Here is a 22,286-nt window from a genome sequence, read left to right on the forward strand (position 1 = left end):
TCGATGGCGAACCTGAACTATACGATCGGTCTAAGGAACCTCTTTTACTGACACCTGAGTGCCAATAACCACATCTCATTGCATAACCGAAACGCGTGACCGACTCAATAAATGTTGCCAGCAGCTTGTAGTCTTGCAGTGAGACACAGAAAACGGGCTGCGCGGTTAAGCTACTGGACGTGAATCTCAGAGGCCTTATATTACCGCCGTGTGCATTTCTCCCGTTTGAAGTTAAATGCCGAAGATAAGGTAGTGGACATGCCGTAGCCATTCGCAACAACACGGGCTTGTGAGCTGGCGTTCTTGGCACTACAGCCTGTCTGAAAAATAAGCACATGAATCTGCTGAACCGAGCAGCCGAGATGCGGCTGGCCTTGGGTGTTACTGCGTCTAAATTACTGAGTTCTAAACACATAAACTCACTCACTCACTCACTCACTCAATCAATCAATAAATAAATATATATAATTAAGTAAATCGATTGATCGGTTGGTCGGTCAGTCGGTCAGTTTAAGAGCAACCACTGATCGTAGTAGGTTATTACTATCAAACAGAGTATAAAAGCGTACTTAAAGCACACGCGTCCTCTAGATCTCCTAACGAAGCTGAGTCATCGTCTGCACGATTCTCGTAGAAACCGCAATCCATGCAGCCTCGGGATCGCCGAACCATGAAAGGAGAAAGCACCTCTGTTTTTCCGACCGATACGGCCGTTCCCCTCTAATCCTTGAGCGGCAATCGTTCGAGCGTAAAACATCAGTGGTCGCTCCGGACCGAGAACAGAGAGTCCTTGAAATGCCTCACTGTATTTGGTGACGTCACTGTGGTATGCGACCTCCGGAATCTCCTATACCAAACTTGGAATGCTGTAGTGCTGCGGTATCAACAGCGCCAAACACTCGCCAGTGCCTTGGGTCGTCTTGAGGTCGACGCGTGAAACAACAGTCGGGGGAGGTGGCCGGGCAGCTAACCCACGGTACGTGGTTTCGATCCCAGCCACGGCGGTTGCGTTTCGATGGGGGCGATGTGGTATAGAGGACCGTGTACTAAGATTTAGGTGCCCCAGGGGGCCGACATTTTCGGAGCCCTCCTCTACGGCGTGTTTCACAAACATATGGCGGTTTCGGCTGTTAAACTTCATATAATAATAATAATAATAATAATAATAGTAATAATAATAATAATAATAATAATAATAATAATAATAATAATAATAATAATAATAATAATAATAATAATAATAATAATAATAATAATAATGCGTAAAAGTGATCGCCCTTAGTTCCCGACTGTATAGCTGCGCTGCACTATATTCAATGTGGAATGTGAATGATGGTGTGTACAGCAGTTTTGTCTGTCTTACTCTCTTCTACCCCACCTCCCTCCCTGTACGGCAGTACACCTCCCCTGTACGGCAGTACATTGAAGTAAGTCTACTTGACCTCCACCCAATGGGCCTTCTTCGGGTCCCGAATAACGCCCTCAATGAAGATCGCCCCAATCGAAACGGATGGTCAGTGGCCTGCGAAGTCGTCAATGGAAAATCTCGGGGGCAAGGTATATTTCGTGATAATTTGAAAACGGTGCCAGTGACCCCCGAAAAATATGGCCCGCGTGTCGTCACTGGCGCTGCGCATGCGCAGGCTACTCTCCTGAAAAATGCCCATTCCTTCGCTTCCGCTGCCCCCAACATCTCTACCCGTAGACGTGCACACGACACAATCCCTAACGAGAAGGAATAACGAACGACGTCCCCTGGACGTATTATGCACAAAAGAAGGGGACTTCAAGGGCTCGTTTCTTTCTTTGGCACAGCCTTAATGGAAACCAGAAGATGATGAAGCTAAGGAAGGTATATAGTCAACATTAGTTGTACTAATTGACCTAAGTGTCTTTCCGTCTACATCTACATCGACTATATATACATTTATTCCCTTCATTATTTGGTGGTTTTCATTACCTGGCGTATTCTGAATTGCCCAACCTATATTTCTCATAGTAACGGGCTGAAACTGTGACATCACAGCATCTCTTTTTTTTTTCTCGATAAGCAAACTTTCTGAGCCTGAGATATGCCGATTAGGCGCCGAGGTAGTTCTTCGTAGAACTGCAAATGATGCTGTGTGCGAACAACAACAACAACAACAACAACAACGATGACGACGACGACGACGAAGACGACGACGACGACAATGACAAACAAAAGGAAAACAGTTGGCGATCCGTTTCGTTTCACTAAGCAGACAAGCGCATATATACAGCCAATCACTACAATCAATCAGGACGGCATTTGGCAATATTAGCGGGCATGCCGAGGCATCTGGCAGGCGTTTTTACGCTTTGGCACGCAAACGTGCTAAACTTTTCCGGGATAATTAGTTTGTACTTGCTAATAATTACGGCTAATCTTGAGTTCAAGATCAATATTACATTAGACATGTTGCAGGTGTGCGAGTCGATGCATATGTATATACAATCACACTAAGTACGGGCGTAAACCTGCTCGTTTCTTAGTGTTCAGGCACGAAAGGCGGGAACTGAAGATAAAAGCAAATGGAAAAGCAAAAAAAAAAGAATCGAACAAAAACACGGGGTATACGCACTCAATAGTCAAGAAAAAGAGCCTATATATTCGGAGCCACAATTTCGTGCATGTATCGTGCGGGTTCCAGTTCGATATGGAGGTCCGAGAACCACGGCGCCGATCCCGTCGTAGAGTGCACGTCTCCAATGAACGCGGTATTGGGTTCGACTCCCAGAGCTCTGTTCCCCCGTCTTTCTTATTTCATTTCCCTCCTCTCCCCCCTCCACTAAGCTTCACCATATTCCTTTGTGGGCTGCAAGAGAGAGAGAATAAAATGAGGGAAAGGCAGGGAGGTTAACCAGAAAATGGAGCATCCGGTCCGCTACCCTGCACTAGGGGAAGAGGGAATGGGGAAGAAAGATGGAAAGTGGGCTGCAAAATTAGCAGCATTCGTAACCTCTTCTTTTTAAACCACTTAGTACCGTAAAGCTCACTACGGAGGGACCGAACCTCCCTACAGACAAGTGGTAAGTTCTCTCTTCTTGCACCTTCATTTGTTTACATTTACATCATAACCACTACACTAAGGTTAGAAGATTGCAAATAATGTCATCAACACCTTTATCGGCTTCGTTGTCGTTAAGTTTAATCTGACAATGCGTAGGCGCTAGCGTTGTCTGTTGCGGCGAATTTCCACATGGGCTCGGTGGCATCGCTTGCTATTTTACGGGAAAGCCGTGCAAAAACGAGAATCGGGAATTAAAAACAGACTGCTGTCAACCCTAATCTCTAATGATGCTGCCAACGAGCGGAGACGTGAAGCCCACTACGCAACCATTGGCACGCCGCCATTTCAGGCTGTTCAAGCACAGCTTCTTTATCGTACTGCCGAAGCTGCGGTGTTGTCATTTGTGCCTGCCAACTGCTACGTTCCGGAATGCCAGAAAACATGTCACAAGTGCACGGAATAAACGCAATCCGATCGGCAGAGAGAAGGCAGCCGCAGCCTAACGTTTAGCGGGGTATAGTACGTGCGAGACGACAAATACCGCGCAGTCAAATTCCATTCTATACCATCGTTTACAACCTAAGAATAAATAGAAGCTCCACCCAGGCTCCGAGCTCGCCGCCCTTCAAGCCGCCATGAAAATTTCATGCAAGAATATCTTGGTAAGTGGCCTATATTCTGCGACTCCAGGGTGGCCCGCCAATATGTGTGAAATCTACGAGGCGGGAACTACCATCAGTTGGTGTATCAAATCAATGAAATCAATCATCGCGCAATTAACCAAGGACAGGACATAATCTTTCAATCGCTGCTGGAACACTGTGGGATCAGTGGGGATAACCTCGCCGCCAACGCTGCATATTATGAACTAAAAGATTGCCGTATTATTTTTTTGTTACGTTTGGCTGAAAAGTGACGGCGGAATTTTTTATGAGATTTTCCAAAAAGTTAAAATTTCCGACTGATGACTATTGAAATGAAGACGTGCCTATACGTTAAAGTTATATGCCTGAAATATGTAAAAGGTCCGGACGTCGCGAAAATAACAGGCTGTAATTCAATAGACATTTATGCATACTCGGCCTGGGTAAGACAGTGTCCGCTGTGGGCGGAGCTTACACTTATGCTTATACCTGACTATAGTCAATATCCGCCTATAGACTGTTTAAAGCCAACCCTTTGTTTAGAACAAAAGGTGAACAATTAAAAAAAATTAAGCATATCTGCGGAGTGAATGATGATGAGTGGGGCGAAGCTTCGAAGGGTTTTATCGCAAACCGTCAATCATCCGCTGGCCGCGCCCATCCATCCGTCTGTCCGTCCGTCCGTCCATCTGTCTGTCTGTCTGTCTGTCTGTCTGTCTGTCTGTCTGTCTGTCTGTCTGTCTGTCTGTCTGTCTGTCTGTCCGCATGTTTATCTGTCTGCATTTTTGTCTGTTCGTCCGTCCGTTCTTCTATAGTGAACACTCCAAGTACCATCATCTCACATCTTTTCATCACATGCCCCGCCGCGGTGGTCTAGTGGCTAAGGTACTCGGCTGCTGACCCGCAGGGCGCGGGTTCGAATCCCGGCTGCGGCGGCTGCATTTCCGATGGAGGCGGAAATGTTGTAGGCCCGTGTACTCAGATTTGGGTGCACGTTAAAGAACCCCAGGTGATCTAAATTTCCGGAGCCCTCCACTACGGCGTCTCTCATAATCATATAGTGGTTTTGGGACGTTAAACCCCACATATCAATCAATCAATCTTTTCATCACATATTCATCATAGAGGGAATAGAAGCTCAAGTTAGCGGAGCGACGACAACGCCGCGCCTGACCCTGGCGGCAAGCTCCGATGAACTCGAGGACAGGTGCGGCGGAGGGCGCAGGGCGCCTTCACTGTTTTTTGCCCATTTCCCCAAAGCGGGAGCACGCGTTACCCGCAGAACGCATTCTGCAGTCGGTGCGGGTAAAGGGATTTAGCTGCGGGTAGACTGCAGCGCCGTGTCGACAGCTTGGCGCGCAGAAGCGAGGCGCTCGCTGTGCGTATAGTTGCACTTCCGCGACGGCAGAGGTGACGCCCCGGAAGCGTCAGCGAGGTCCAAAGCATTGTTGCGCCATGGGTTGCCACAACAATGTAGACAACGCGAATGCACGCTTTCCACGTGAAGCTGAATCGATTCCCCGGCATACGATGTGCGCACCGGTATGATAGTTTTCGTGAACGCTGCGTGAAATTTCGCCATCCATGAAGAGGTCCGTTAAAAACTAATCAATAAACTGTTAATAGAAAGGTTGTGTAAGACTTTCAGTACTGATGAATTTACTTCACCAAAACGGTGCATAATACAGCATGAATCTTTTGCCAACTCACATGGACGGAGTTCCAAGAGGTCCTGTTCGGTTTCCCGCTCGGTTCGCCCCAACTCTTGGGTTGACTGGTGCATGAATTCACTTCGTTATTTACGTGGATGTATACCATGATTGCGTGCTTGCAATGTGCTTTAATGCCAGCTTTGCAGCTCCATGTGACTTCTCGAATACAAAGATCCTGTTTCTCCTAGCATGACCATGCCAACTATAGGAGAAGAAAAAACTGGATAGGCAGTAGCCACTGTTTTTCACATGCAACTGCCTTCTCAAGCTTGCCTATATATACTCAGCAGCGTATTTACATGACAGCGCACGTTTCAAAGCTAACCTCAGGTTTGCACCTCTGCCAAAATTTTTCAGGAGCGCGTACAAAGCGATAATTAAGGTGACAGAACATGCTTGAAAATTAATTACTTTCCGCACAGTGCTTCCGGTGCGCGTTTACGTGCGCGCTAATTGCGCGTCACGTGACCGATACCACACCTCGCCTGTGATTCGGCACCACTCACACTGAGCCGATCGCGAAAGATAGAGCAAGCAGGACACGAGAGCCAGAAAAAAATGAGCCGAGCCCTTGAACTTCACTCTAAAACTTCTAGGAGATTTTAATGCCATAGCCGCACAAGTTCAGTTCCTATTCAGCACACCGGAAACGTTTGCACATGATATTACACGACTGATTCTGTTAGATACCACATCAAAAGAACAATCATATGATTTTCATAAACGTCAACGCAGCACATTGACAAAGTACGCGGCTTTATGGCGAGAGAACGAGACTTACCTCGAGGCATACGTCGTACACGGTATTGTCCCGACTTGAGAAACGCTTTTCGTAGTGACTCGGGCCTCTTATTCTTCTATAGTTTGCTCCACATTCACTTTTCAGAAGTGATTTTCCAGCTCAGAGATCTTTTTTGAAGCCGCACTGCAGGTGGTACATTGTGAGGCAACTCAAACGCACTGCGCGCGCCTTGCACGAGCAGGTAAGCAAGCGGCAAAAGCGTTCGCGGGAAGGAAAAACGAGTGAAATACATCTCCGATTAATACTTTTCTACCAAAGATGGCGCTGCCCGTTCGGATTCGCAGCGCCACCATTCGTTGCTTTAGCTTCCTATACAAGCACCGTCATTCAGCGGACGTTCCAAGGACTAAGATTAGAGATGGCTACAACATGCAGGAGGCGCATGACCTGTTTAGAAAAAGTTTATTCTTTCATGGGACGCAACAAACCTAAGAGACAAGCGTCTGTATAACAGGCACAATAACATACAAAAGACAAAGCACAACATACACTACACATTTAAACTAAAGTGTCCAAGTCCGTAGGATGTCCATAGTCCGTTGTACTAATAACTGTACATATACTACGTAAATGCACTAATCACAATATGGACAATGTACATGATGATATATGTACAGAATTTACAAGACTTGGTGAAGATGTTAGAAAATATGTACAACAGGTATCAATATTCATAAAAGTTACATATCTTACAGCGTTAGAATGAAGTGCATATATAGGAGAGCGCACACCCATATGGGACACACACAAACACATGCGCCTAAGTCGAGAGCAAAATTACTGCAGCTAGCATACAGCAGATGTAAATAAGTCCGTCGATTTCACCGCGCAGGTATTAGCTGGTTTCGCTGGTTTCGGGTCACTAACTCGATTCTCCCAATCAGTTTCGACCAGAGTTTCTGAGACCAGCGCCAGCCAAACAACATTCTTTGCACCGACACTACACACTTTTATGTCCTAATACGCTTACTTTGCATCAGTGGAGAGAAAGTATTTGCGTCTTTAAAACAAACTACCGCGAGAGGCCTTCTTACAGAGGTGAAGGATGGGGCCGTACCACGGCTCTTACTCGCGGCGTCCGTCCGTCCGTGCCCTGTAAAGGTGCCAGCTGTGGTCTCTCTCCCTCACACTCTCTCAGCAACCACGTAATGGCACAGTGTCTCGTTGCAGCAGCCCAGTTAGTCAAACGAACGCGCACGCGTCTCCCCTGTAGCCCAGCCACAATATGCCCACTCGTGTAAGAAGGGAGACGCGCGCATCGCATTCCATTTTGACCAACTCCTTCTCAAATTGGCACAGGCTTTCGCTGGACACACTTCGCGATTTACGAACACACACGCCGTGGCTGTAACCAAGGAGGTTAATTGTAACCGTCTATGGTTTTTATGGGCGAAGCTCCTTATAGCGGCACCCGTTTGTCCCTCGTAGCCGTTGTAGTGTGTAACAACTGTAACATTTTGACCTCTAAGGTGGTGCCGGTGAGAGATTTATTCTGTGCGTTGTTGAACAATAAGAGATAGTGCTCAATGTACATGCCAATGGCTGCTAAGGGGAATGAGAGACAGGAGCATTCGGCTTTTAGTTAACGTGCACGCTGCGATCCTCATTAGCAGCCATTGACATGTACATTGAGCACTATCTGACAAGAAAGGGTTGCTACGTTATACTCGCTGGGTGTAACCTCCTGAGTTTTAGAAAGGTTTAGCGAGCGTTGAGCCGCAGTGCCATGAATACAATGAACTAGTATATACCATGAACTCGAAGTGGGTAAAGGTTGGAAGTAGATACGAAGCGCAAGCCACAAGAAAGTAAAAGCCGAATTCCCCTGTCTCTCATTTTCCATTAGCAGCCATTGGCATGTACATTGAGCACTATCTGAGAGGAAAAGGTTGCTATGTTATACTCGCTGGGCGTAACCTCCTTGGTTTTAGAAAGGTTTAGCAAGCGTTGGGCCGCAGTGCCATGAATACAGTGAACTAGTATATATCATGAACTCGAGGTGGTTAAAAGTGGGAAGTAGGCCCGAAGCGCAAGCCGTAAAAAGGTGTGCGTGTGCCACCTCTCGTTTAGTCCTTGGAATGTCCGCTGGATGGCGGTGCTGCTATAAGGGGAATATATGATGCAAAGATGCGAGATGGTGGTACTTGGAGTGTTGAATAGATGGACGAACGGACGCATGGATGGACGCATGGACGGACGCAGGGGCGGATGCATGGACGAACACAGGGACGGACGCACGAACAGACGCACGCATGGACGGGCGGATGGACGGTCACACAGACGGACGCGTGGACGGACGGAAGCAAGAACGAATGGACGGACGAGTGCTTCGCCCCACTCTCCATCGTTAACTCCGTGGATATGCTGCCATTTTTTTCTTGCTCCGCTCGAGAAAATAACCCCTGGAAAACTGTCGACCCTATGAAATTTCAAATGAAACAGATACCAGATACATGTTTGTCAGTGTCATTATCCGAGGCTTGGTCTTAGGGGGGGGGGGGGGGGGTCAATAGCGAATTACGAAAGACAACTGAGTATTTAGCACCAGGCTGTCGAGTGAACTACACAAAGAGTTAGGCTATAGAAAAAACGCTACAAACATAAACAATGGCTCGATCGCATTGCTTACCGCGGCGGTGACATCACGCTTTCGGCAGATTGAGCAAAGAAATATAGGCGATTTTCATTCCTGTTTTGATGCACCATCTCATGTACTTGCATATTCTTCCTTTTTCTTTATCTCTGTGAAATCGGACTTTTACGGTGAAAACTACGCTGCCATCAGCTGGGAATTCGCAGATCACCCGAGGACCTCTACGCGCATCAATTGGCTTCATTTTGCGGAATATAGAGCTGCTATGCATGGCAAGTCAACGTTGGAAATTTATGTACATTATGTCCAAGCATGTAGGTGTGTGCGTACGCGGCATGTTTTTGGTATTCATTTAGCGAGGTGTTCTTCGCTTGCGGCTATTACGTGAAAGCTGGAAACCAGATCTCTGAAACACTCGGTGACATAATTCAGCGATTACAGCCGCGATATATTGAGGTTTGAGCGCAGAACATTAAGGATTTAATCTGTTTAATTTTGAGTGCGGCGCCAGAACCACGGCGGCTGTGGCACGTAGCGAACTCCGGATGGACGGATGGATGGATGTAGCTGTACCCTTTAGATCGGGCGGCGGCTAACGCCACCTAGCCGTAATACTTAGTGAACTAACCATTACATTCATCTTTTTTTTCCTTTAAATAATGAAGTTGAGGATTCGTACTTCGCACTGAAGGGTTTCATTTTCACTCGTGCCTTGACTTTAGCCACCAATCAGATAACCTCCTTCTAGTTAAGTCTACCCGCTTAAAGTCTATTTTGCCCTCGCTGTCCCTAAATCCCAGTGCTTTGAAAAACTCTGTGCCATCATCCTGAACTATAGGGTGAAGCCCTTTACAGAACATTATCAAGTGTTCGGCAGTTTCTTCTTTCTCTCCACACGCACTGCATACTGTGTCGACCCCTTCGTATTTGTCCCGATATGTCTTGGTTCGCAGTACTCCCGTCCTGGCCTCAAACAGTAGAGAACTACCCCGAGTATTATCATAGATCCTTTCCTTGGCAATTTCCTGCTTAAAAGTTCGATAGATCTCTAGTGCGGACTTCTTAATTATGCCCATTCTCCACATGTCAGTCTCCGTTTCCTTCACTTTTTTCTTAACCGATAGTTCTTTTTGGTTTGGCCACCTACTGTTTTCTAAGTATTTACCAGTCAACTTCCTGGTTCGCTTCCTCCATTTTGTATCGACATTCTTCATGTACAAGTAGCTGAAAACCTTCCTAGCCCAACGCTTTTCCCCCATTTCTCTCAATCGCTTCTCAAATTTTATCTTGCTGCTAGCTTCCCTGCCCTCAAATGATGTCCATCCCATATCACCTTGTACTCCCTGATTTGGTGTATTCCCGTGAGCTCCTAAAGCAAGCCTACCTATTTCACGTTGCTTAATTTCTAATCTTGCTTGAACTTCTGATCTCATGCACAAGACCGCATTGCTGAACGTCAGCCCAGGAATCATGACCCCTTTCCATATTCCTCTCACAACATCATACCTATTGTAATTCCACAGTGCCCTATTTTTCATGACTGTTGCATTCCTGTTACCTTTAGTCGTCACGTATATTTCGTGTTCCCTCAGATACTCGGTCCCATTGCTTATCCATACGCCCAGATATTTGTATTTATCTGTTATCTCTAGCATGACCTCCTGTATTCTAAGCTCACTACCTTCGTTGTCATTGAAAATCATGACTGCTGATTTTTCCCTACTGAATCTAAAATCTAACCTATCTCCCTCATTACCGCAGATGTCCATCAATCTCTGCAAATCTTCCTTGTTGTTGGCCATTATCACTATATCATCTGCGTACATTAATGCTGGTAGTGCCTGATCAATAAGTTTTCCTTGTTTGACTAAAGAGAGGTTGAAGCCCAGTCCACTTCCCTCTAATTTTGCCTCTAATCCTTGTAGGTACATCATGAATAATAAGGGTGACAGGGGGCACCCCTGCCTAAGCCCCCGTTTTACCTCTGCAGGCTTGGATACCTGTTTTTCCCACTTTATAACTACCTTGTTACCTTTATAGACACCCTTTAAAAGATTAGTGACTACATGTTCCACGCCTAGTGTGTCCAGTATTCCCCACAATTCCTCTTGAACCACGCTATCGTACGCTCCCTTGATATCCAAAAATGCTAGCCACAGGGGCCTGTGTTCTTTTTCTGCTATTTCGATGCACTGCGTCAGTGAGAACAGATTGTCTTCCAACCTCCTGTGTTTCCGAAACCCATTCTGCAGTTCCCCCAGCACCCCCTCATCCTCTATCCACGCCTGCAGTCTTTCCTTTATAATCTGCATCGCCAGCCTGTAGACCACTGATGTCACTGTTATAGGACGGTAGTTGTTTATGTCAGCTTTGTCCCCCTTTCCTTTATAGATCATGCTCATCCTGCTAAGTTTCCATCCATCGGGAACTTCACCATCGATTATTATTGTACTCACTGCCTCTCTCAAAGCCTGCTTAGACCTCGGACCTATTGTTTTTATCAGCCTAATTGGAATGCCATCTGGGCCTGTTGATGTACTACTAGGAACCCTTTTCTCAGCCCTTTCCCACTCTTGTTGTGAAAATGGAGCCATTGCACCACTTGATTCGTCTTTGTCTATTGTGGTGCATGAAGTACTTCTTTGTTGAAATTTTTCTGTCACCCTTGTTCTTATATATTCAATAGCTTCGTCCCCTTCTAGCCTAGCACCTTGGGCTGTAGTTATAAAGTTCTGCTCTAGGCTCATCTCATTTCTTAGGGAGTTTAGATGGTTCCAAAATTTCGCAGCTGCCTTTCTATCTTTTTTATGTACTTCTGCCAGCCACTGAGCTCCCTTCCTTCTAATCTTTTCATTGATCAGAAGGGATGCATCCCTTCTACAGCTTAGAAAGGTTGCCCATTTTCTTTCCACATCATCTGTCGGTTCACCCCGCTGCTTAGCATGTCTGTGTTCCCTAAAGGCTTCCTGGCGTTTTGCTATGGCTCTCTTAACTTCCTCATCCCACCAACTTTTGGGTTTGTGTCTTCTTTTCCGGGGTGACTTGTCACGCGTCTTAGCAAGCTCTATCTCAAAGAGTCTAATTAGATTCGTGTATGTCCACACTGTCTTATTATCCTCCGTGATTACTTTCTCAGTTTGTTTAGTGGCTATTTCAATTTGCCTTTCTGGATAAAATTTTTCCTGTAGTTGCTCAACTTGTCTCCTTCCCACTTTCACTGCTCTTCCAAAACTTAGCTTGATACGTTTGTGATCGCTACCCAGACTTCTGGAGCCACCTTCATCTATGTGCATTTCCCTGAGCTTATCATACATCTTATGTGACATCAGTGCATAATCTATCGTCGACTGAAGCCTTCCTACCTCCCATGTTATTTGCCCTTCACACTTCTCGGTACTGTTGCAAATGATCAAATCAAGCCTTTCACACATATCCATGATCATTTTGCCTGTCGGGTCGGTATACCCATCTATATCTTTTATGTGCGCATTCATGTCTCCTAGTATAATTATCTCGCACTCTCTTCCTAACTCCTGCATGTCCTTTGATATACACTCTACCATTGCCTGGTTTTCCTCTCTGGCCTTTGCTCCCGTCCACAAGTACACGAAACCAAGGAGTGTCATTTGACCTGCCACTTTCCCTTTTAGCCATAAATGTTCCTTGCACTCCTGCTTGACCCTTTGCCAGTCTGTACTTTTATGAATGAATGCCCCAATACCACCCCCCTTTCTGCTGCCTTCTGTTCTATTACAATACTCCCACGCATAGTCCGGATTGTTCGGAGGTTGTTCCATGTCCCTGAGATGTGTTTCTACAAAACCGTATACCATCGGCCTCTCTTCCCTTAGCTGTTCTTCTATCTCTTCCCACTTCAGCCTGTTCCTACCACACTGCATGTTAATATACCCTATGTCTGAATTGGCTCGGCGCTCGTGGCTACGTCTATTTATGCCCCGGACTCTACGTATCTTAGATATTGGTGCCACTTTGGAATCGTATCTGTCCATACCATCTGTCGAAGAGTCTCCCTGGTTGTTTTCCTCGTTACAAGCTATCCTGCACCCCGAAGGGCTCGCTTGCCCCCCAAAAAAGCTACTGCGCGTCCTGCAAGTCGCCAACCCACCTCATGACCTAGCCGCCCATCGAAGTGAATTCTGTCTCGTTGAAAACCCTCCCACCTATGCACCTCTCTGTTTATTTCCACCACCTCAAAGCCTTTCTCTCGACTCATCCGCCATATCTCTTGGTTTGCGTTGACCACCGCTCTTTGCAGGTACCCTGTTTAGGCAGCGGCACCTGGTGACGAGGCGCCGCACTCGCGCCGACGGAGTAGTTTCATTGTTCTCTTCCGCTTTTACCGGGCACTAAAAGTTATAAAGGACGCACTGGCCGGGGTCAATGTGTTTAGAACATGTTTAACGATTTTGAGTACTTCGTACTCAACTATGGGAGAGCAGTAAGCCGTCCCTTGCAGACAACCATTGTGTTTAGAAAAAGTTTATTCTCTCCTGGGACGCAACAAAGCTAAGGGACAAGCGTCTGTATAACAGGCACAATAACAAACAAAAGACAAAGCACAACATACATTACACATTTAAACAAGTGTCCAAGTCCGTAGGATGTCCATCGTTCATAGTACTAATAACTATACATACACTACATAAATGCACTAATCACAATATGGACAATGTACATGATGATATATGTGCAGAATTTACAAGACTTGGTGAAGATGTTAGAAAATATGTACAACAGGTATCAATATTCGTAAAAGTTACATAACTTACAGCGTTAGAATGAAGTGCATATATAGAAGAGCTCACACCAATATGGGACATACACAAACACATAAAATAGTAAACACATACTGATTACATGCACCAATCAGACATTAACAGGTGACCTGGCTATAGGAACCAGGCCAAGTGGAAGACTAATCGAACGCGTCTGTCAACTACGGACAGAAAGCGGCACGACCATTGTCGCAGAAATTCTTCCTCCCCAAGGAAGAACAATTCCTCCGACAGAAACGATAAGAGTTCACAGTAGAGGCGTTCCAGAATCGGAAAAAGAGCACGACGACGATGACCTGCCGCAACAGCTTCGCACCTATTACGCCATAAACAAAAGGCTCCCGCAGCTATTAGAAGGCGTGCAAAGCGACTACGCGAGCAGCGACCAGATGTTACAAAGCGATTAACACCTAGGCCACGAAAACTAGCGTTAACTGACTTCCAAAACACCTTTGCGATGACACATTGCTTCAGCATATGCTGGTTAGACTCCTGTAACGGGCAGTTAGGACAAGTGGAAGATGGGACCATGCGCCACCTCTCCAATCTGTCCCGTGTTGGGAGTACTCCCCATCCAAGACGCCACATAAAGTCACGGAGGTGACCAGGCAAAAACGATGCCGTTATCGCGCTCCACGAGACATGTCTCGATCGTGCTAGACGGGCTGGAGGAACCAGAGGAAGCAGAAGAGCCGCCGTTGTATCTACGATGCGGCTTTCAAGAATGTCCACATCGGGACAAACCTGCTGCGCGTGTCGATAAAATGCTACTACCGTTGAGTAAAATGCAGGCACGTTAAGTGTTTGCGGTGCAGAATTAAGCCGTGCATCAGGTAGTAAATAGCGTAGTTTGGTGCCCAAGAAATAACAGGCAAGATCACGCGCGGGGCACTGATCACCATGCAACAACCGAAGTAAGAATCGTAGGGCAAGCAGCCGGCAGCGAACAGAGACGGATGGGAATGCGAATCCACCGCAGTTTCTCGGTTGCCCAAGAGCTGCTCGGCAAACCAGCTCTGTTCCACCCGACCAGAAAAAGGAGCCAATGAGGGATTGCAACGACCTGGTGATTCGTAATGGGGGCTGTAAGACGTGAGATATGTACCATGCACGGCCGCAAAACACCGTCTGTGCTAAATACCTTCTTTCGAGCATCGGTAAATCATACTCTTGTGCTTCCCGGACGTGTCGTTTTACATCTTCGACTACTGAATTCCACAAGGAGCCTGATATGCCGTAGGAAGTATAATCAAGCCCCAGAATACGAATAGAGTCACTTTTCTGAAGACCGAAAAAGGAACTTAGACATGCGTCTGGGGAACCAATGAATAAATATCGACATTTGGAAAAATTTAAAGCGGCACCTGAAATCATGCCATACGTCGTAAAAAGTCGTAGGCTACGGGATAAACTGTCCTCATTCTTCAAATACAACGTGATGTCATCAGCAAATGCTGTCATTGTCACGGTACCACTACCTGGGAGAGGAAGGCCTCTAACGTAAGGGTCAGCGATTAGCGATTGAAGGAATGGTTCGAGGCTGAGTACAAAAAGTACAGGGGATAAAGGACACCCCTGGCGAACACCACGGGTAACCGGAAATGGCGCACTCTCTAAACCATCAAGAAACAACGTGCTGCGTATATTTAGGTATGCGTTTCTGAGAAGCTCAACGAAGTTTTGTGAGAAGCCAAATGCTGCCATTACGCTAAATATAAAGCTATGTTCGAGGCGATCGAATGCCTTTTCTTGGTCAAGTGAAACCAAGAGTCCCTGAGCTGATCTTGTTAACGTGTACGCAACTATATCGCGTGTAACAAAGGAAAGACTGTGGATTTCTCTTCCAGGAATAGAGCACGCCTGATGATGACCTATTAAGGAGGGCATCAAGCTTCTCAAACGCCGAGTGATAATTGCCGCGAAAGTTTTATAATCAACGTTGAGGAGCGTTATTGGTCTCCACTCCTCTGGGCGAACTGACGATGGGTCATGCTTAGGTAATAAAACAATTCGACCATCGCGAAAGCTATCAGGAAAATCAAAGTTCTCGAAACAGCGGCAAATAACAGAGGTGAAAAGAGTACCAATGTCGTCCCAAAACGTTAAATAAAACTCAACAGGCAACCCATCGGGCCCGGGGGCCGAGCCACGCTTCATGGAAGACAGTGCCTCTTTCACTTCGTCAGCTGACGGACTTGTGCACAGTTGTTCAGTGACTTCAGATGAAATTTGAGGTAGCCTACTTAACATTGTGGCTGTCTCGGTGGTACCGCGATGTGATGACATTGTCGTACGAGCCATGTTGGCAAAGTGAGCTAGGAAAATTGATTGATCACGTGTCGGCGGCAACGCAGTGTGTAAGAATCTGGCCGCCGGAGTTCCTAGTCGACTCGACGGGTTGAGAAGCGAGCTTTTCGCAAAGCGTAGAACCTCAGGGTGAGCACATGGATTACGTCTGCAACGCCAAGCAGCCGCCGTCAATGACGAAGCTGCAATGAGTCGTTGAAAACGACCCCTTAACTCTCGCTGCCATGCGCGCATCAAGGGAGTTAGTCGATCAACCCGAAGAGCAATACGCAGCTTTGTGGCAGTGTCCGCTAGTTCTTCGGACGTACGGCGTCTGAGGGCCCGCCCTGCTACTGAGCAGTGTAAACGCCACTGTGTCTTGAGCGCGTCCCACACCTCCGGACCGCATCCCAAGAGAGAGGCCCGCAAGCTTCTAGATAAACTGGAGCGTGTAGGCGCGTCGTGCAGAATGCGGATGTCAAGACGCCAAGGTTTCACTGATGATGAAAAGGGAAAGTGAGCCTCGAGCGTCACTGGTCGGTGGTCTGATATATAAACAGGCGATGATGGTAATGTTACTACATCAGAGTGCGATACGTAAGAAGCTAGCGCGCTCGGCACATAGAAACGATCCAAACGACTAGACGACGTGCTACGCCGCCAAGTCCAGGCATACTGTGGTCCATGCACTAGTCTGTACGTATCTATCAAAGAGAAATGTTGCACTAGGCGACGCAGCTCTCGCGCGTTCCAATCAGAGCGACCCCATCCTGGACCTTGCACGTCAGCTCGCGTGTCTAATACACAATTAAAGTCTCCAGTGAGTATAACATGACGACCGTCTAGAAAATACACGTCCAGGTCACGGAAAAAATCGTTAGACATCGCTGCTTGAGCTGGCCCATAAATACACAAAACACGCAGCTTGAAGGATGATAGGACGCAGTCAAAAGCCAATACCCGTCCGAACGCGTCATAGAAAACATGATGATTTCGCAGAAGAGCGCGGTTAAAAATAATAATTCCAACTCCAGAGAAGCGAGATGTCGCGAAGGAAATATAACAGTCTAAATTAAATGCGCGTTTGAATGCACGAACGTGGCCAATGGTGAAAAAATTTGTTTCTTGTAAACACAGAATATCACAATGTTCTGCGCGGGCTATGCTGATAACCTCGGCTTGCTTTACTGGGTTACGGAACCCTTGAACGTTTAAAGAAAGAATTTTCAGACAACCATTACGTTCAGGCTGAAAACGCAGTGTTATTGGTGCTTGCTGAAACTTTGCGCTGGCAAGCATATATATAAATGCAGCCATAATAGGTGCACTGGTGACAGGCGTATTTGTGTGCGCTTTTATTCAACGACTCATGCTTTCCCGATCGGATGCTTGTCGGGGATCAATGATCACCCGTTTTACAGTGAGGCTGTTATGAAATCACAGCACGAGTCGCATGCGCGTCTTAGTTGTGTGCCACCACCGTCACCACTGAGGCCCGTAACCACTGCAAAACACGAAGGACACAACAGAATCCGCACCCGGTTCCCCTATGTACCAGCCCAGTACTCTACCACTGAGCCACTCCGGTGCTTCGAACCTCTCTGCAAAGTGGAGTTTGGCAGGCTTGATGTCGGGAAAGCAATCGCGTTAACATGAGTGATAAAGCGTTTTAGAACAGCAAATGAACAACGAGGTGTCACATGATGCGAATTGCGCACCGAGCGGGTCTTAACCCTTCACAAATAGGAAAGAAGGAAGGCAGAGCTTGAAATCTGTGGCACAGACACATGCTGGGGGATTAAGCTTGATCATGTTCGCATTTTAACTTTGGCGCATACTCACTATGAAGATTGTGGGGATTAAAAAAAGCTTCTTGCATAATTTTCATCGTCATCAGCCACAGCGCTGAAAAAAAATTGACAGCATATCCATGGAGTGAATGATGGAGAGTTGGGCGAAGAATTCGTTAGTTCATTCGTTCTTGCTTTCGTCCGTCCATTCGTCCGTCTGTGTGACCGACCATGCGTCCATCCGCCCGTCCTCACGGCATTCTAACGTTACTAGAAATATTTCAGCTGTGTCGCCACGTGACCGAGAGGCCTCAACTGGTAAAACACATGCCAAACAAGTAAGCGTATATTGTTTATTGACAATCGTGAATGTAGCAGTACACATGTAAATAACGAGCCCCGCCGCGGTGGTCTAGTGGCTAAGGTACTCGGCTGCTGACCCACAGGGCGCGGGTTCAAATCCCGGCTGCGGCGGCTGCATTTCCGATGGAGGCGGAAATGTTGTAGGCCCGTGTGCTCAGATTTGGGTGCACGTTAAAGAACCCCAGGTGGTCTAAATTTCCGGAGCCCTCCACTACGGCGTCTCTCATAATCATATAGTGGTTTTGGGACGTTAAACCCAACATATCAATCAACATGTAAATAACGAACATTGTCAATCATGGAGTTCAACAATACAACCAAAAACAGTATTAGCCCTCTGTTTATTAAAATTACCCGCTGAAGTTGTGCAACTTTGTGTCTTGTCCCGTTCAGTCAGACAACGACATTTACGCCGGACAGCCCTTGCACGCTTGGTACCATGCTGCCAGTTGTCCTCACCACACCTGCCTTCAAAAGGCCCGTGTCAGTAAGATTAGCCTGAGCCGCAATGTGATATTTTGACAAGACACTGAGAGAGGCACACCACGTTGAAAAAAAAAAATGACCCCACGCCGTTTTTCTAGGTATCTCTGCATATAAAATTGTTTTTCATATTGTGATTAATATCTATGTGTTCGCAACTGTGCGTTCGATCTTTTTACGGCCGATTCCGACTAACTAGATCAGCTTCCAGTTGCGCTTAGCACGTGTATCCTGGACAAACACTAATTACAGTATCATGGTAAAAAGAAGACTTAGTTAACGTCCCAAAAGAGGTAAAAAGGTTCCAGTGACATACACTCCAATCGAGTAACAGTTGCTGAATAACGAAACCCTGAGCCCGAGCAAAACATTTCAGCGAGTGAACATTCTTCTGGAACTTGTCACAGGTTATCAGTTCAAAGAATGAGCTACCCTTGCCTTTGCTCGACCACTGTTGATCAGCTGACAGACGATATAGAGGATGCTTTAGGGTGTTTTCAAGTCACTCATTTGTAAAAATATATATATATGCACCAGTGGACAACACTCGCAATACACTGCACATAATATATACGCATACGATAGCGACATAATGAACTCTAGTAACACTAGAAAGCTAAGGAGTTCTGGAAGTCACGGAAGCAATGGTGGAAAAAATAGGCAGTGAGTAATGATTGCATTCAAATCTGTATAATGAAATTTGCAACGATGTTTATTCATAAAGTACGGGGCATTTCCTAATATTTTAATATTTGCACGTAAGATTCAATAGTTCCATGCGAAGCACTGTCTGTTACTTCCCCGAGAAAGTAGTGAAGTGATTGTCCTGATTCAGTATTGATCTGCTTGTCGGGAAACGCAGACGACAACGTTGGCGAATATTGTCGCTTATATACGCCTCTTGTGAGGTGCACAGTGTAACTACATTTTTGCATGAAAAAAAAAATGACTGGCTTCTACATATTATGGGGAGTTAATGCTTAGATGATGGACCAACTGTGAGGAGTGAAATGAGTGTCAGAACACGGTGTTGAGACTTGCGAAAGGTCTGCCCAGATGTGTACGACGAAACGTGGAGGGCCACGTCAAGCATCCATACCGATTAAACTGTTCAAGTGGAATGGATGTTGCGATTACATTGACGACCAACAGTTAGTGGTGTGTAAGAAAAAGTTGCCCTTGTTAGCCTCACTACGATCGGCTCAATTGTAGCCGATATACTAAGATATCGCAAAGTTTCGTCAAGCTGGATTCCAAATTTCTTACCGACCAACTCAAAACACCAAAGGATGTCAAGTGGACGAGCGCTTTTGGATTGCTACCGATAAGACAGAGATGATTTGTTTTTGCACACAGTACAGGGGATGATGCTTGATAGTGTACGCAATAGCAGAAACAAGAGAATCAGTGTAATGCTGCCACAATTCCTCTTGACAGAAACTGAAAAAAATTTAAGCATTTAGCTTACTCCTGTTAGAAAATAATGGCTTCCATTTTTTAAGTCTAAAATGTCATTTTAGTGTTTGATTTCATAAAGTCTGGGTCACACCTAACGGTGACGTTTACTGTCAAATGCTCTCCAAAGTAAAAAAAAAAGTGCGATAAACATTAGTGACGTCGCTAATTCTCACCCAGAATTATCCTCCTCCATGACAACGCACATTTTCGTGCCACAGTCAGAACCAATGAGAAAATCCAAGATATTGGTTGGGAAAACAATGGCGCATCCTACTGCGCTGACCCAGCACCATGCGACTATGTCCTCTTCCTTTTCTTGAAACAGTGGCTCGGTGTACAACGATTTGAAGAGAATTCAAGATCACTGTTGGCAACAGGGGCAGTTCCCAGGTGGTGAACATTTATGCATAGGGACTATAGGAAATACTCCAGCAAAACGAGAAGTGCTAAGAAGTGAACAGTGATTCTGTAGAAAAGTGAAGCAGGTTTTTTTTTTTCTTAAACTGAGCCCGCCAATAACAACTTTTGCTAATGAATGTTCACTTGTTTGAAACCAAACGACCCACACTTTTTGAATGACCCTCATTATGTTGTTATGCTTTGCATTGGCAGATGAATGAGTCCATTTTTTTATGCCCATGGAGCATAGTAATCAGACACTGCAAAAACGATGGATGACGGCAGCAGATGAATTCACATTTTCATTCTTCGCTACTTCCTAACTGTCTGCCTCACTGTTAACATGGGTGTTACACAAAACTGGCCATTTTGGCTACATAGTCCACTACAGTAGCAAGATAATAGCTGTTAGTACACATTAAAATAATCAACATTTGATAACATATGCCAACTCTCATGGTACCCACTGAATACACTCAATTATTGTTCCGTTAAAAATAGGCATACCTTTAAACATTTCTTCTCGTGTGTCGGGTCTTTTAGATGGGATAAATATTACTACAGTAAAAGATCATTATTTGAACTCAGGTAGTTAAAACCTGCCACTCATTCGGAACGACATCCTGGTACCGGTAGATCACTGTGTATTTCTGTGAGGAAATTTTCTTGATAATTTGAATGCATTAGTATCCAAAACAGTTAATTAAAACTGGGAGCCCCTTGTTTTTGTCACTGCTCACAGAATTCTGTCCAGAGTGATCCCAGTATTTTGCAAAATTCAATCAAACTAAATTTACTTTAGGTGGAAAACAACAAAACTGCATCATTTCTCAGCAGATGGGATTTCTGAGGCTGAACTGGAGCCCTTGGGGAAGCTAAGAGCGATGATGATGGAGGTGTACTAGCAGAAATGCAAGAAAATGCAAATGACTCGTTACTTTTCATTTCCATTGTGCTAAATCTGCCATGTAAATAAACATGTTTCGAAGCGGAGATATTACCATAAGTTTCGACATTAAGGTTAACTGGTCACGTGCATGGCGATGCGTATTTTTGGCCTATTAATTACCGGACAATTCGGTCACTGTTGGAGCTAGATGAACCTAATTTGCAAATCCACCTACTGCAAATGAGTAGTAGCGCTTCGTGATAACAAGTCCAGACGTGGCTTCCTTGCATTCTGCTCACGCGCAGTGGTGCAGTGTCTGTTTGTTCTAGTGGCCACCCATTAATTTTAAAAATTTCGCAGTGCCCTTCGAGTACGAATCAACAAGCTTTTACTTTGTGTGCTCTTTGTCTGTCACTCAAATTCACATACGAAACAAATTACTTACACAAATGCAACAGTGATGTACCCTCCTTCTCTGGACAGTGTCTGTTAACATATCCCGTTGATATATTAACAAAGTTGATTGAACTAAAATAAGAACAAATATTTAATATGGTCTATATTTTCTCAGCCTGTTTCATAGAACACTGTCCAAAACGTTATGTGTTCCAGAGTGGGGACCTCTGTCTTGCAGATAACCTCTACATGGCACGTCTCGCCTAATCAATGGACGATCCCGGCTGCGGCGGCTGCATTTCCGATGGAGGCGAAAATGTTGTAGGCCCTTGTGCTCAGATTTGAGTGCACGTTAAAAACTCCCAGGTGGTCGAAATTTCCGGAGCCCTCCACTACGGCGTCTCTCATGATCATATGGTGGTTTTGGGATGTTTAATCCCACATATCAATCAATCAATAATCAATGGACGAGTGCTTGCTCAGTTTCTTCTTTTAGAACCTTGGCAGTGTTACTCCGAACAAGCACGCAGTATCAGTAACGTTTTGTTCTAGGCCCATTGTAGTTGTACCTTCCACATTCTTGCAAGCCTTCACATTCACAGCAACCTATACTCAATACGGCTTCAATTTGTCCGCCTGGTAT

The 22,286-nt window shown here is 45.7% G+C and overlaps 1 protein-coding gene across 3 annotated transcripts in view; it reads left to right on the forward strand.

Annotated features, from left to right (window-relative positions):
• LOC119175965 (NAD kinase) overlaps positions 1–22,286 on the forward strand; it is a 120,465-nt gene that overhangs the window by 19,399 nt on the left and 78,780 nt on the right. Inside the window, exon 1 of one of the 3 annotated variants that reach the window (XM_075889328.1) lies at positions 17,950–17,993. The exons of the other annotated variants lie outside the window; for them this stretch is intronic. Coding sequence (XP_075745443.1) covers positions 17,983–17,993 — 11 coding nt within the window. The 5' untranslated portion in view covers positions 17,950–17,982. Of the gene's footprint in view, positions 1–17,949; positions 17,994–22,286 lie in introns of those variants that run through there. 3 annotated transcript variants of the gene reach the window in all.

Source organism: Rhipicephalus microplus, chromosome 3, assembly GCF_043290135.1.
Source record: "Rhipicephalus microplus isolate Deutch F79 chromosome 3, USDA_Rmic, whole genome shotgun sequence".
In the NCBI taxonomy this organism is placed as follows: domain Eukaryota; kingdom Metazoa; phylum Arthropoda; class Arachnida; order Ixodida; family Ixodidae; genus Rhipicephalus; species Rhipicephalus microplus.